Source organism: Zootoca vivipara, chromosome 13 (genome assembly GCF_963506605.1).
Source record: "Zootoca vivipara chromosome 13, rZooViv1.1, whole genome shotgun sequence".
Classification (NCBI taxonomy): Eukaryota; Metazoa; Chordata; class Lepidosauria; order Squamata; family Lacertidae; genus Zootoca; species Zootoca vivipara.
Window position 1 is genome coordinate 48,813,522 of NC_083288.1, and position 14,930 is coordinate 48,828,451.

Below are 14,930 nucleotides of genomic sequence, written 5' to 3' on the forward strand. Positions count from 1 at the left end.
GAGGGCCTTCTTGGTGGTGGCTCCCGCCCTGTGGAACGCCCTCCCACCAGATGTCAAGGAAATAAACCTGACTTTTAGAAGACATCTGAAGGCAGTCCTGTGTAGGGGAGCTTTTGATGTTTTATCATGTTTTTAATACTCCGTTGGGAGCCACCCAGAGTGGCTGGGGAAACCCAGCCAGATGGGCGGGGTATAAGTAATAAATTATTATTATAAATTCAGCAGGCCACATAGCCTCATGGTTCTTTTTTTTCTTCCTTTTTAGGACAACCACCCCAATCCTCGGGTGTTGCAGGAACTAATGCAGGGCGGGGACAGCTTACAGGTGAGTCAGGTGAGGGGACAGAGGCAGGCATAAAACCCCAGGAGCTTAGCTAGCAGAGAGGGAGCTGAGAAGATCTTTGTGTTTTCGTCCATTTGAGTTTCAGATGGGCATTAATGAAGCTGTGGGGCCACCCCAGCCCTACTGGCTGGCTCAGAACCGTGTGTGTGTGTGTGTCATTGCCTCTGCTGTGGTTCTGACAGCAATCCTCAGAATACCCTGCATAGCTGCCAAGTTCCGGCCTGAGAAATAAGGGTCTGGGCCGTAAGTAGCAGACCGGAAGTAGCACTGCCGCCATTTTGGGACTGGGCGGAGCATGCTCAGAAGCGACTTTTGATGCTGCTCTGCCCAGTTCCAAAATGGCTGTTGCGCCAGAATAAACCGGGGGGGGGTGTTCCGTTTTTCCGGCTGGGAACAGCTGGAAAAACTGGGGTTGCCCGGGGAATACGGGAGACTTGGCAGCTATGTTACCCTGGCCTAATCCTGTTCCCGGGGTCTGGCTGGCCACTGTTGCATGCTGACGGCTTCTAGGACCCACATGTGAGAGCTGAGTGCAATTGGGGGCAAGGACCAAAGGTGGACAAAATACCTGTCCCCTAACAGCCCAGACAGGTGATGTCCTTTTCTATTTCCCAGGCCGGCCTAATCGCAGACGCCTTCCCTGTTCAAGAAGTGATACCGCCACGCGCTGTTTCGACATTATCGCCCACAGGTAAAGGGATACCAAGAGGTTGGCGGTGGAAATAGCGTGGGGCTTTTCCAGTTGAATATCTGCCTGTCAGGTGTCGGCGTGATTGTTCCGCCGTGCATGAATTTGGTTCACAAATCTTAATTTGTTTTGTAAAGTAGTTTTCGTTTTATAACGTGCATGGAACAGAGAAGATGGTTTTGCCCCTGCCATTGGTTCGAGTCCCGTCCTGCTCTGGAGGGTAGGACTCGAACCAATGGCTTCAAGTTACAAGAAATGAGTTTGCGGCGAAACATCAGGAAGAACTTTCTGGCACTAAGAGCTGTTCTGACAGTGGAACGGTCTCCGTTGGGAGGTGGTGGACTCTCCTCCCTTGAAGGTTTTTAAGCAGAGGTTGGATGGCTGCCTTATCATGGATGCTTTAGTTGAGATTCGAGCATTGCAGGGGGCTGACACTTACAGTCACTTCCAATTCTATGATCCTACAACAACAATTTTTAAAATGAAAAGCAAAAGCATGAAATAGGCAGGTGGAATAAGTAGTTGCAGGTCCTTTAGCATCCTGAAAACCTGGCACTCGAGATGTTAACAAAAGAATAATGCAGTGGAACCTCGGTTTTTTCGAGCGTCTCGGAACCCGAAAAATTCAGAATGCCAAAAACCTGGAAGTGAATGCTTCCATTTCTGAACGGCTTCCGAGGTGCGTTTCTCTCTCAATGGAATTTGCTTATATATATATATATATATAATTTTTATTGGTTTTATATAATAACACAAAAAACAAAAACATAAAAAACATATCCATCCACCTTCTCTCCCTCCCTCCACAAGTCCCCTTCTGCCACAAGAGATTCCCGTGGACGATGAGAGTCGAAGGTAGTCCATTTTATAGATGGGTTTGTCCTCACCCCCCTCCTTTCCCCCAGAGCCTCCCCCTGCCACCAAGAGACCCTAGGATGACAAGGAGAGATACGGGTTGGTGTCCCCCCAGCTATTTATATTTGATCCCATTAAATTCTAAAAAAGAAGAAAAATACAACACAAAAAGAAAAAACAAACAACCAATTAAAATATCTCATTTTTCAATCTCTTACTTTGTTAAACATTATTTTAGTGACTCTCAATGGAATTTGTTGGCCGCCTGTAGTGAACGGGCAAGAGACACCCCCCTGGCCCCCCTCCACTCCAGCCTCCTCATCCAAGGAGTCACTGGATTCAGGGCTGTCTTAAGCTCACCCAGCGCCCTGGCGCTAGGTCCCTCCAGCGCCCCCCTCCAGCGCCTCTCCAAGGGCCCGGGAGTGCCAAGCGGACCGCGGCAGCAGCGGGAGGCCACCTCCGAGGACTCTGCGCTGCGCCTCCTTCTCGCTTCCCCAGCGCTGGGTTCCGCTCAGTCAAGCTTCGCCACCAGCGCACGCACTGCGGGACCAGCAAGAGCTGCTTGGGCGCTGTGCGCGCGCTGGTGGCGAAGCTCGACTGAGCGGAACCCAGAGCTGGGGAAACGAGAAGGAGGCGCAGCGCGGAGTCCTCAGAGAAGGAGCGCAGTCCTGGCCAGATCGCCGGAACCCTGCGCTCACTTGGCGCCCTTCCAGCGCCCTGCGCCATGGTTCTCCGCGCCACTAGCCTCTATGGCTAGGACGGGCCTGACTGGATTCCACAAGGGCAAGCCGAGGTGCTCTCTCTCACTCAATCACGTTTTTATACAAAATTTAACCGGGTAGTTCACTGCCCCCACTGAGTTACTCGCAAGTAACGCAGGCAAAAGATGATTGGTAGGGTCGAGCAGCCAGGTACCAGAGTTAGCTTTGGAGTCGAAAGGAGACAAAACTCAGACAAAATGTCCCTTTTTAGAATTTATTAAAGAACAAGGGATAAGCCACAAAGATACAGTTCTCAACAAAAGGTTACAAATAGGAAAATTAAAACATTATAAAGCCTCACTAACTTACACATAAGTAGCGAAGATAACAAAGTCTAAATCCTGCATGATGACATCCACTCCAGGATAATGGCATCGAGCAAAAAACATTCCCTGCCTTCCCATATTTACTGTAAGCAAAATCTACCTGGTGGGATCCCGAGAAATAACCAGTGAAAACAAAGGTGTAGATATGAACTGGCCAATCATCAGTTAATACACATTGATCTTTCAGCTGTCATGTACCAAACCAGCTGCTCCTTATTTACTACTTCAAAGTTGGAAACTAGGGAAACTCCCAAATAGTTCTCAGGCTCCCCCTCTTGCCACATCTGGAGACACTACGCCAGGCATCCCCAAACTTCGGCCCTCCAGATGTTTTGGACTAGAATTCCCATCATCCCTGACCACTGGTCCTGTTAGCTAGGGATCATGGGAGTTGTAGGCCAAAACATCTGGAGGGCCGCAGTTTGGGGGTGCCTGCACTACGCCAATTAGGCAGATAACCTGTGATCTTAAAGGTAAAGGGGCCCCTGACCATCAGGTCCAGTCGTGTCCGACTCTGGGGTTGCGGCGCTCATCTCGCTCTATAGGCCGAGGGAGCCGGCGTTTGTCCACAGACAGCTTCCAGGTCATGTGGCCAGCATGACAAAGCTGCTTCTGGCGAACCAGAGCAGCACACGGAAACACCGTTTACCTTCCCGCTGGAGCAGTCCCTATTTATCTACTTGTACTTTGATGTGCTTTTGAACTGCTAGGTGGGCAGGAGCTGGGACCGAGGAACGGGAGCTCACCCCGTTGCAGGGATTCAAACCGCCGACCTTCTGATCAGCAAGCCCTACACTCTGTGGTTTAACCCACAGCGCCACCTGGGTCCCCAGCCTTCCCGCTGTAGCGGTACCTATTTATCTACTTGCACTTTGACGTGCTTTCAAACTGCTAGGTTGGCAGGAGCTGGGACCAAGCAATGGGAGCTCACCCCGTTGCAGGGATTCGAACCGCCGATCAGAATGATTGGCAAGCTCTAGGCTCTGTGGTTTAACCCACAATGCCACCTGCGTCCCTGATCTCACCACTTCCCAAATAAACATCCTCTTCACAGCTAAAGCACATTCTACATTAACATATAAATCGGGTGAGGGTAAACAGATTCAGGAGGCAATTCAGCTAACAAAGCATTCCTTTTTAAAGGGCAAAGAGGCATCTTCCCATGAATGCTGGGCTTTAGCTGATCCCGGCATCCCTTCTGGTGCTCCCGGAGTGCACCAGGATGAATAAGAGTATAAAATTTTTCATACACAAAATTATCTATTTCACTACACCGCCCATTGAGCCTCAGTTGTTGAACGTTTCGGAAGTCGAACGGTCTTCCAGAACGGATTACGTTCGACAGCCGAGGTTCCACTGTAGGAAGGATGTTTCTAGAACTCGTGGCTGTAGAAAGAAGCATCGGCTGTGTGAAATGGTTCTTCAGCAGTCTTTGTCTCTTCCTCAGGTGTAGTAGAGGTACAGCAGATTGGGTTTTTTTGGGGGGGGGGGCAATTAGACTGCAACATTCAGGTTTTCTTGTCCCAAAAGACAGAGGGGCGGGGGCGTTCCTGATTCTCTCTCCCCCTCCCACCCAGGTTACCTGCCCCCAGAATCCTGCTTGCTGTGTGGTTTGGAGCCTCCATTGCTACATTGCCCCGCTTGCGCCCAGTCCCTGTGCCCAGACTGTGACCGCCTCTTCCACAAGCACCCCTCGCGGATCCATCACTGCCGGGTGCCCATGAAGGAGCAAGCTTGGCGTAGCCCCCCTGCACCCAGGTTAGCACAACCGACCCCCACTTTGACTCTGCTTCCGCCTTTCAATCTTTCTGCCCCCAAGCTGCATTCACAAAGGCAAATAATTAGGCCCCTTTCCTGGGACGGTTTTACTCGGGGTGGACATTCCCCGCCTCTGTTCTGCTCACTTCATGAGGAGGAAATGGGATTCCCCACCCCACCCCTCCAAAGATGGCAGCTTCCGTACCACACACATAAACCGTACGTGAGCACGCTCTGTATGGCACAGTGATAGAAGGCAAGCAGCAGCTTTTGTGGAAGGTGGTTTTTCCTTAAAATTCTCAAAAAATACAGTCTCTGCTGCGCCTTCTTCACAAGCCCCCTTGTATTAACACTCCAGGACAGATCCTCCTGTAACTCAATGCCTAGTAATCTAAACGTTGTTACCCTCTCCACACAAATTCCGTCAATCAAAACTGGCTGGACCTCGTTCTTCTGTCTCCTAAAGTCCACCACAAGCTCCTTTGTTTTCTTTGTATTTATGAGCAAGTTGTTAACTCTGCACCACTCTGTCAGCCACTCCACCTCATCTCTATACTCCGTTTCACCCTCCTTATCAGAGATGAGCCCGGTCACGGTTGTGTCATCTGCAAATTTGACAACCCTATTTCTAGGGTGGGCAGCGACACAATCATACGTATAAAGAGTATAAAGGAGCGGACTAAGCACACATCCTTGTGGTGTTCCTGTGTTAGACCTAAGCATGTTAGACATATAAGGGCCCAACTGGACCCTCTGGGAGCGATTTGAAAGAAAGTCCAGGATCCACCCACGGAGTGATAGCGGGAGCCCCAGATTTCCCAATTTAGTTATCAGACGTCGCGGTAGAATGGTCTTGAATGCCGAGCTGAAATCTACAAAAAGCAGATATTTCAGCGTCGTCGTGTCAGGGGTGTCCTAAAAGTCGCTTCGTGCTTTTTAGTTTTTAGCAGCCGTTTTATTTCTGGCGGGCAGAAGCATCGTAGGGAGGGCAACCCTTGACCGTTTCCCTCACGGTTCTGAAACTAAAGCAAATAGTCCGCTCCCAAAAGGTGCCCTTTGGCTTAGAAGATGTGGTCATCCGGGTCCCGTCAACGCCCATTCCTGCAGAATGTGTGTGTGTGGTCTAAAAATAGCCTTGATATGATCCTTGCATAGTTCTGCCCGGAAAAAAACAAGATTTATCCCAACATCATGCAGGGTTCCCTTGGCAACAGGCTTCTTTATTAGACATGCTCTGAAGGAGAAGTGAGGATGTTACTCTGGCCACATGGCTAAAGAGCAGAGGGGAGGAACGATTTACCTTATTTCCCTTACACAACAGTAGTTGTCACGTTAAGTCTTCAATAAATACTTTAAGCAGAACACGAACGGGATGTCCAGGGGTCATTTGCCTTTACCTTTACCTTATTCCCATGTGGAAATTTGCCCACAGATGAGCTGAACTATGAAATAATAATAATAATAATAATAATAATAATAATAATAATAATAATAATAATTTTCTTATTCATAGCCCACCCATCTGGCTGGGTTTCCCCAGCCACTCTTGGCAGCTCCCAATGGAGTATTAAAAACACGATAAAACGTCAAACATTTAAAACTTCCCTGAACAGAACTGCCTTCAGATGTCTTCTAAAAGTCAGATAGTTGTTTATTTCCTTGACATCTGAGGGGAGGGCGTTCCACAGGGTGGGCGCCACCACCAAGAAGGCCCTCTGCCTGGTTCCCTGCAATCTCACTTCTCGCAGCGAGGGAACCGCCAGAAGGCCCTCGGAACTGGACCTCAGTGTCCCGGCTGAACAATGGGGGGGGGAGATGCTCCTTCAGGTGTAAGAAGATTCTGGAAGACTTTCTGCTCAACTCTGCTGACTCAAAAGGAACAAATTGCATTGATAGCTTACAGGGCTGGCCTGAGGCATTTTGCCCCCCCCCCCCGAGCAAAACAGAAAATGGCGCCATCATACCTGCCAAGTTGCTGTCGGAGAAATAAGGGACAGGGCAGAAGTAGCAGACCGGAAGTAGCGCTGCCGCCATTTTGGAACTGGGCAGAGCAGCATCAAAAGTCGCTTCTGAGCATGCTCCGCCCAGTTCAAAAATGGCCGCCGCGGCAGAATAAACCGGGGGGAAACAAAAAAAATCCGTTTTTTTCATCTAGGAACAGCTGGGAAAACGGGGATTTCCCGGGGAATACGGGAGACTTGGCAGCTATGGGCGCCATCCCCTGAGGGGACTCGTTGGGTCATTTTTTAAATTTGCAGGCTGGCTTCCATCTGGGCGGTTTGCAGCATATGCTTCGCTTGCTGCTGACCAGCGCTTCTCTTTTGCCTTGGTTTCCGCTCTCTTTTCAGCGTGACCCTGATGACCTCTGACGCTGGGTCCCTGAGGCCTCCGACAGAACCCCTAATGCCGCCCTGGCACAGCCTGACCACCCAGCGGCTCCCTTGGTCCTGCGCCGCCTGCCGCATGAACAACGACGCCCGCTCCGTCCTCTGCGTGTCCTGCGACCGGCCCCGCGGCTGCAAGAACCCGTTGCCCGAGGACGAGCTGGCCAGCTTGGGGCAGCTGGCCCGGGGGCGCTGGGCTTGCCAGTCGTGCACCTTTGAGAACGAGCCGGCCACGGTCCTGTGTGCCATGTGCGACAGACCCCGCCTGGCGGGGAAGCCGGGGACGGGGGACGCAAAGCCCCTCATCGCCTGGGGCAAAGAGCCAGGGCCGCAACAGGAAGACGTAAGTGTGCCTCTGGGCCAGAGGACAATTTGGGATTCCTTTGGTGGCGCTTTCCCTTGGATCCATTTATTTAGTGGGGTAGGAGAGCAATGTATTTCACATCCGGCAACCAACGTGGGTTTCAGATAGTACAAGGGTAGGGGACGCGGGTGGCGCTGTGGTCTTGGGCTTGCCGATCGGAAGGTCGGCGGTTCGAATCCCCACGACGGGGTGAGCTCCCGTTGCTCCGTCCCATCTCCTGTCCACCTAGCAGTTCAAAAGCACGCCAGTGCAAGTAGATAAATAGGTACCACTGCAGCGGGAAGGTAAACGCCGTTTCCGTGCGCTCTGGTTTCCGTCACGGTGTCCCGTTGTGCCAAAAGCTGGCCACGTGACCCGGAAAGCTGTCTGTGGACAAACGCCAGCTCCCTCAGCCTGAAGCAAGATGAGCGCCGCACCCCATAGGTTGGACATAACTGTCCCGGGGTCCTTTACCTTTTTACCTACCTACCAGTAGTACATGGGTAGATTAATCTACAAAGCCCAGGACACAGATTTCCGTGGTCCTCTAGCGGCTATGGTGGCTCATTGACCAGAAACGATGTATTTAGTGTTACCTCTGGAAGCGTACACTCGATTCTGACCAAACTAAGCCCCCGGTGTAAATTTTGCTCTGTGCAGGGAATTTCCTCTTGCAACCGATCCCACACAGCTTTCGCTCTTCCGTCCATCCGCTGACGGGGTGCTGCCGCACGTCAATCTGCACCTTAACCTTAGGGTGGTGGGTTCAAGCCCCACGTTGGGCAAAAGGATCCTGCATTGCTGGGGGTGGGACTAGATGACCCTCGGGGGTCCCTTCCAGCTCTATGATTCTCTGCGGTTCCCTCTCCTCCAGGCCTCTGGCTGGCAGTGCGAGCACTGCACCTTCTGGAACAAGTGCCCCGGGCGGGTGTGCGAGATGTGCAACTGCACCAGCCAGCGAGGGGGCCCCGAGCCCTCGCGGCCCCACGCCAAGCCGGAGGAGGACGAAAGGTCGAGGAAGGGGGCGGCGGAGCTCAAAGCCGATCTGAGGAGTCTGCGGAAGGCTCTGCCCGTCTCCCAGGAGGAGGAGGAGCGTCGGAGGCAGGAGAAACTGCGGGAGGACGGGCAGAAGATGGTGGCCATGATCCGGGTGAGAATCATCTGACTGTCCACAGGCAATCAGGCTTGCAAGGGGCGGATGAGTGGCCCTGCAGGAGTCCCTGCCTGGCCCTCTCCTCAGGCCACACCCCTCACTGCCCTTATTTACATGTGATGCTCCGCCCACTTTTGCCCCTGACCCCCGGGAAAAAGGGAACGTTCCCCCCCAGGCTGGAAAAAAAGAGGCTTCCCCACTCCTGGTTTAGATGGTCTAAATGTCGGCATCTCAGACCAAAATGCTTCTACCTCTCTGCCCTAATTCTAAAATGGTATTCTGCGTTTTCAGCTTCAAAACGGCAGATTACCGTATTTTCCGGTCCACAACATGCAGTTTTTTCCTCCTCAAGAGTAAGGAGAAACCTCTGTGTGTGTTATGGAGCGGATGCAGCGGGATAAGGAACACTAACAATAAAGGAGGCTGCCTGGGAGCGGGGAGGTTAAGACAGCGAACTTGCTAGGAGAGTACTAAAGCAAGGTATGAGGAGAGCAATTAGAAGAAAAGGGGAAAAAACTGCTCCAGCTAAGGAAGGCAAACAAGAGGGAGAGAGGGTGTTAAAATGAAGCAGTTGATCGGCAAGCCAGTTAAGGGACGCTTGCAATAAAGGAGGCTGCCTGGGAGGGGGGAGGTAAAAGCACATGGGTCCTCGGGAATTTTGCATTGGGTCACCCCAAATTCACCGTCAAATCACATATCATGTCTGTGGCCGCAGCATGAACCACAAAAATCATACATCCACTGTTTCGTTCAGAATATTTCCCCCCCTGGTTTTCCTCCTCTAAAAACTAAGCGTGTGTTATGGTCCGAAAAAAATAGGGTATTTTTACACCGTGATGCATTTGAGTGGGGAGTATTCTAAAAAGCCGTGTTTAATTTCACACACAGAGAGAATAATTCAGAGTGCTTTTTGAAGGACGTTTTGGTACAAGGCAAAGCAGTTTTGTGTGTGTGGATTTTCAGCTGAGGAATTGGGAGTGGGTACAACAAAGGGGGGGTTCTGCGTCCCCCTCTTTCAGCTGAGACCCCCCAGGTGGCAATTGAGGGCACCGCCGTGCTCTCATTCCCGCCTGGGTGCCCATCAAAGTCCAAGAGCCTTCCTTTATTTATTCAGATCTCTTTTTTGTGGGGGCAGTTGTTCATTTGAGGAGGGGCAGTTGCCTGCTTCCCCCCGCCTTGATTTATTTATTTTGAAGTTGTGTGTTGCAGTTTCACCTGCGGGATGGAGGTGTTTCTGAGCTTTGTCGGTTTTTCTTCTGCAAAATGGGCATGTCTTAGGTTTCCCCTGAGGCCTAAATGGTTTGGGGACCTCTTTTCGGCATTTTCTGTTGGCATGACAGAATTGGGGGGTGGAGGAGGAGAGAGAAGATTTTGGGGTGTGGCTGCGGAGACCCCTTTTTCAGGCGCGAGTATCAGGCCTTCCTTCTCCCTCCTGAGTCTGAGCTTACCTTCCAAGTCCCGGACTGCAGAATCCGGGACCGGCAGCCGTGTGACACCGGAGCTTCCGTCGACATAACTTACGGTGTCGCTTTGCCCTTCTATGGGCACCAAAAATGGCCACCGCCGGCTTCAAAAGTCGCTTGTACGCATGTCAGGAAGTACATAGACGCGAGTTCCGGTGTCGGCGGCGGCCATTTTTGGTGCCCATAGAAGGGCAAATCGGAAAGAAAAAATAATGGCCGCCAGCAGGAGAAAATAACGGAGGAAAACGGGAGACAAAGTGATGCGGGGGACCACCGGGAAAAGGTAAGTAAAAACGGGGGTTTCCCAGGGAAAACGGGGTACTTGGCAGCTATGAGTCTGAGTCCTCCTGACCCGGCCAAGAGAGTTGCCGACCAGCTTGAAAAGCCCCTTGCTGGATCTGACGCAGGCTCAGACCTCCTGCGCTTTCGGACCTGGGCCTCGAACCCTTCCCTTCTTTTCCCCGCAGGAAGCGGAAAAGGTCGGCTTGGCCCCTGAATTGGTGGCGGCCGCCTTGCGCTACTCTGGGGCAGAGCTTCCCCTGGCGTGGCTGAATTCGGAGCTCCCTGGGGTGCTGGAAGGCGTGGCTGAGCTGGCCACACAGCGAGGCGAGCAGGAGCCCGGCGGAGGGCTGGGGGTCTTGACCCGCCAGGAAGTCCAAGCATCTTGGACAGAGAGCCTGGGGGACGTGGACGAGGCCGTCAGCCGATGCCTCAGCGCGCGGCGCAGGAAGGTAAGCCGGGACGGGACGGGCCACTGGACAAAGAGGTTGTGTTGTAGGGGGAAAATATTTTGGGAGAACCCAGCATGAGCTGTCGAGGGGCTTTCCAGGAAGTGGGCGGAGCTTGGAAAATGGAGACGGCCTTCAAGGGTGATCTGGGAAGTGGGTGGGGCCAGGCCAGCCATTCAGGATAGGTTCTGGAGAAAGGGGAGGTGCTTGTGAAGAGGGGGGGGGCTATATTTTGTGGGTGGAGCCTTGGGGCAGAATTCGCACCTGAGCCCAATGTCTGGAAGAAGTTGGGGAGGCCCGGGGAAATGGGCAGCCGGGTGAGGAGAGGCCAGTGTAGGAGTCTGACCACTCAGTGGGATTCATTAAGAATAGGAACAATTTGCTGGTGAAAAGGGCCTTGTTCGGGGACGCTGCGCTGCGTTTTGAAAGCGTGCGGGCTGCTGGGCCGGAAGGGGCAGGGATGTGCTTGAGGCAAAGCTTTATTTGAGCTAATTCGCTCAGTCCCTGGATGTGCCCCTCCCGGGGAAAAAATTGTAATAGAGCTCCTCCGAGCACATGCAGAGTGCTTTTGGAAGCCGAGCTCTGCGCTGTGGGCCACCGGAAGGGCGGGATCTGGCTGAATACACCCTCTTTTCCGTGCAGTTGCGGGAGCTGAAGGCGCTGGGCTTTGAGGAGCGTGGCCCCGTGCTGCAGGCCCTGTACCAAAACAACGGGGATTTGTGGCAAGCATTGACGCAACTGCAGTGCCAGCGGTTGGAGCCCTTTCTTCAGCGCTTGTGGGAGAATGAAGACCCTCCCTTTGACTTCCACAGCCCCGACCGACAGGTGAGAGAGAGAGGACCAGATTTGATGAAGTGAACATGCGCGAGGGACAACCACAGCTGTTGAGCTTTTTGGCGGATTTAACCCCAAAGTTGTTGAGTTCTTTTTTTTTAGGATTGAAGTTGCTTTTTTAAGGATTTTACCCAGGACATAGACAGTGGTACCTCTGGTTTAGAACTTAATTCGTTCCGGAGGTCCGTTCTTAACCTGAAACTGTTCTTAACCTGAGGCACCACTTTAGCTAATGGGCCCTCCTGCCGCCACTGTGCGATTTCTGTTCGCATCCTGAAGCAAAGTTCTTAACCCAAGGTACTATTTCTGGGTTAGCGGAGTTAGCAACCTGAAGCGTTTGTAACCCAAGGTACCACTGTACTGCCATGGGTGCCGGATTAAATCGACCGACGGGCCGGATTAGGCCCCCCAAACGGACTTTGGACATGCCTGGATTAAGGGCTTTCGGAGGTGGCTGGAGGGGGAGGGCGCCGCCATTATCCTTCCTGTTGCGCTGTCTAACTCTTTCTCCTCCTTGCAGGCTCTCCTCCGCCGCCTGCTGGCCTCCCTTTCCCTGCCCAGCTGGGGCCGAGCGGAGCTGGTGGTCTCCTTGATGCTCGAGCAGCCGAGCGAAGGCGGATGGGAGCTGGCCGACATCGTGGAGGCCGTCAAGGCCTCGCCCAGTCGGGACTTCATCAAGCGTCTCTTGAGCTGGGAGTGTGCCGTCTGCAGCCTGGCCCTGCCTCGCAATAAGGTACCAGAAACGGCTACTATGCTGCGTCCACACTGGGAGAGGGTTCACTCCCCCCCCCCCAGCTCAGTCGGTGTTGCTCTTTAGGAATTACAGTGGTACCTTGGTTCTCAAACTTAATCCTTTCCGTAAGTCCGTTGCAAAACCAAAGCGTTCCAAAGCCAAGGCGCACTTTCCCATCGAAAGTAATACAAAACGGATTCATCCGTTCCAGACTTCAAGAAACAACCCCTAAAACAGCAATTTAACATGAGTTTTAATAATAATAATAATAATAATAATAATAATAATAATAATAATAATAATATATTATTTATACCCCACCCATCTGGCCGGGTTCCCCCAGACACTCTGGGTGGCTTCCAACAAAACATTAAAATACAGAAATCAAACATTAAAAGCTTCCCTAAACAGGGCTGCCTTGAGATGCCTTCTAAAGGTCTGGTAATTGTTGTTCTCTTTTTACTATCTACTAAGACCATTGATCCACAAAATGAAAGCAATAATCAATGTGCTGTACTATAAAATAAATAAGACGGTATTGTAGTTGATAAAAATTAAGATTATGGTATTATTATTATTATTATTATTATTATTATTATTATTATTTTCTTACCTGCACTGATGATAGTCATTGTTTGGATGGGGGGCTTTTATCCATTTCTGTAGTCACACAATCAATCAATCAATCAATCAATCAATCAGTAGCTGAACTGGGTTCCACACAGCCACAAAAACAAATTAACCAAAAAGGCCTCAAAAACAAAAAGCACAAAATAGCAAAAACAAAAGCACCAAACTTAATCCAGTCCGGAAGTCCGTTTGACTTCCAAAATGTTTGATAACCAAGGTGCAGCTTCTGATTGGTGCAGGCACCCTGGAAACAATAGCTGACAGCTGCATCAGACATTCGGCTTCCAAAAAACATTCGAAAACCAGAACACTTACTTCCAGGTTTTTGGCCTTTGAGAACGAAGGTACCACTGTATTCCAGAGTCTGAAATACAGAGCACCAAATAGAGTTGGTATACGATTACAGAGGATCAGAACCTTTATTACATCTTAAAAGCAAAGCTTGTCATCATTGTGATCAACATTGTGGCTGTGGTCAGGAACTCAAAGAGACCAAAAAAAAATTGGTGCGTTTTCAAAGGCTCAGTCCGGCATCTTGATTCGAGGTGGTGTCCTAGCATAAACTAAAACTTCCTTGATCTCAGGAACCGCCATGCAAAATTTGGTTATGGTACCTTAAGAGGTGTTCAAATCCAGAGAGAGACAGACTTTCCAGAATACAGTAAAATATAAGAATTGCTCTTCAAACTATAATGGCTTACCAGATCTACTGTCATGCAAGCATAAAGAAAACCTCCCCTTAATATTGGCAATTTGTCCTCTCTACATTCTTTTATGAGGGGTCGCAGGTGGCTCTGTGGGTTAAACCACAGAGCCTAGGGCAGGGGTCAGCCATCTTTTTCAGCCGTGGGCCGGCCCACCGTCCCTCAGACCTTGTGGGGGGCTGGACTATATTTTTTGGGGGGAAATGACCGAATTCCTATGCCCCACAAATAACCCAGAGAAGCTTTTTAAATAAAAGGACACATTCTGCTCATGTAAAAACAAGCTGATTCCCGGACCGTCCGCGGGCCGGATTGAGAAGGCGATTGGGCCGCATCCGGCCCACGGGCCTTAGGTTGCCTACCCCTGGCCTAGGTCTTGCTGATTAGAAGGTCGGCGGTTTGAATCCCTGTGACAGGGTGAGCTCCCGTTGCTCGGTCCCAGCTCCTGCCAACCTAGCAGTTTGAAAGCGTGTCAAAGTGCAAGTAGATAAATAGGTAGTGCTCCGGCGGGAAGGTAAACGGTGTTTCCATGTGCTGCTCTGGTTCGCCAGAAGCGGCTTTGTCATGCTGGCCACATGACCCGGAAGCTGTACGCCGGCTCCCTCGGCCAATAACGCGAGATGAGCGCCGCAACCCCAGTCGGTCACGACTGGACCTAATGGTCAGGGGTCCCTTTACCTTTACATCCTTTTATAACAGTAAGGTAAAGCTACATCTTTATCGTCTCTCTCTCTCTCTTTTAATGCAACAGCCTGCAATAGATTTTTGGTTAAACTTGCATTTTTATGTCATCAAAGTAGCGCAGTTTAGCAATGGCTATCAAAGGAGATCAAATGCAAACAATTGCTTTTTTAAAAAAGCCTATTTGGATAGAAATTAAGCAGTCATTCTCAAAACCTCAGTCGCTGATTAATTTGTACTTTCTGGTATGTGCCTTTGGAATGTAATGGGATGTTATATTTGATTCTGGTTTAGGAGACCTTGAGTTTTAAAAATCCTCCCAACTTGCTTATCTGCCTCCCAACTTGCTTATTAACTTTCTGCCTGGCGTTAACTGTTTCTCTTTACTCAAGGTCAGGTCAACTAGCCTGAGACGTTCTCATTTCTGCATAAATAAAAGCTGCGCCTTTGTGTGGATTATCTGCTCTGAGATGATCTCCCATTGCTTGTGCCAAGTGAGCGGGGGAGTCAGTTGCAGCTGCAGTATTTAATTTTAATTGGATTGGT

General features: G+C 50.9%; 1 protein-coding gene across 3 annotated transcripts in view; it reads left to right on the forward strand.

Annotated features, from left to right (window-relative positions):
- Positions 1-14,930, forward strand: part of RNF31 (ring finger protein 31) — a 34,730-nt gene that overhangs the window by 6,952 nt on the left and 12,848 nt on the right. For all 3 annotated transcript variants that reach the window (XM_060281865.1, XM_060281867.1, XM_060281866.1), the window contains 8 exons: positions 266-325; positions 959-1,034; positions 4,551-4,731; positions 7,080-7,458; positions 8,333-8,608; positions 10,542-10,805; positions 11,445-11,627; positions 12,157-12,369. In XM_060281865.1, coding sequence (XP_060137848.1) covers positions 266-325; positions 959-1,034; positions 4,551-4,731; positions 7,080-7,458; positions 8,333-8,608; positions 10,542-10,805; positions 11,445-11,627; positions 12,157-12,369 — 1,632 coding nt within the window. The remainder of the gene's footprint in view (positions 1-265; positions 326-958; positions 1,035-4,550; positions 4,732-7,079; positions 7,459-8,332; positions 8,609-10,541; positions 10,806-11,444; positions 11,628-12,156; positions 12,370-14,930) is intronic.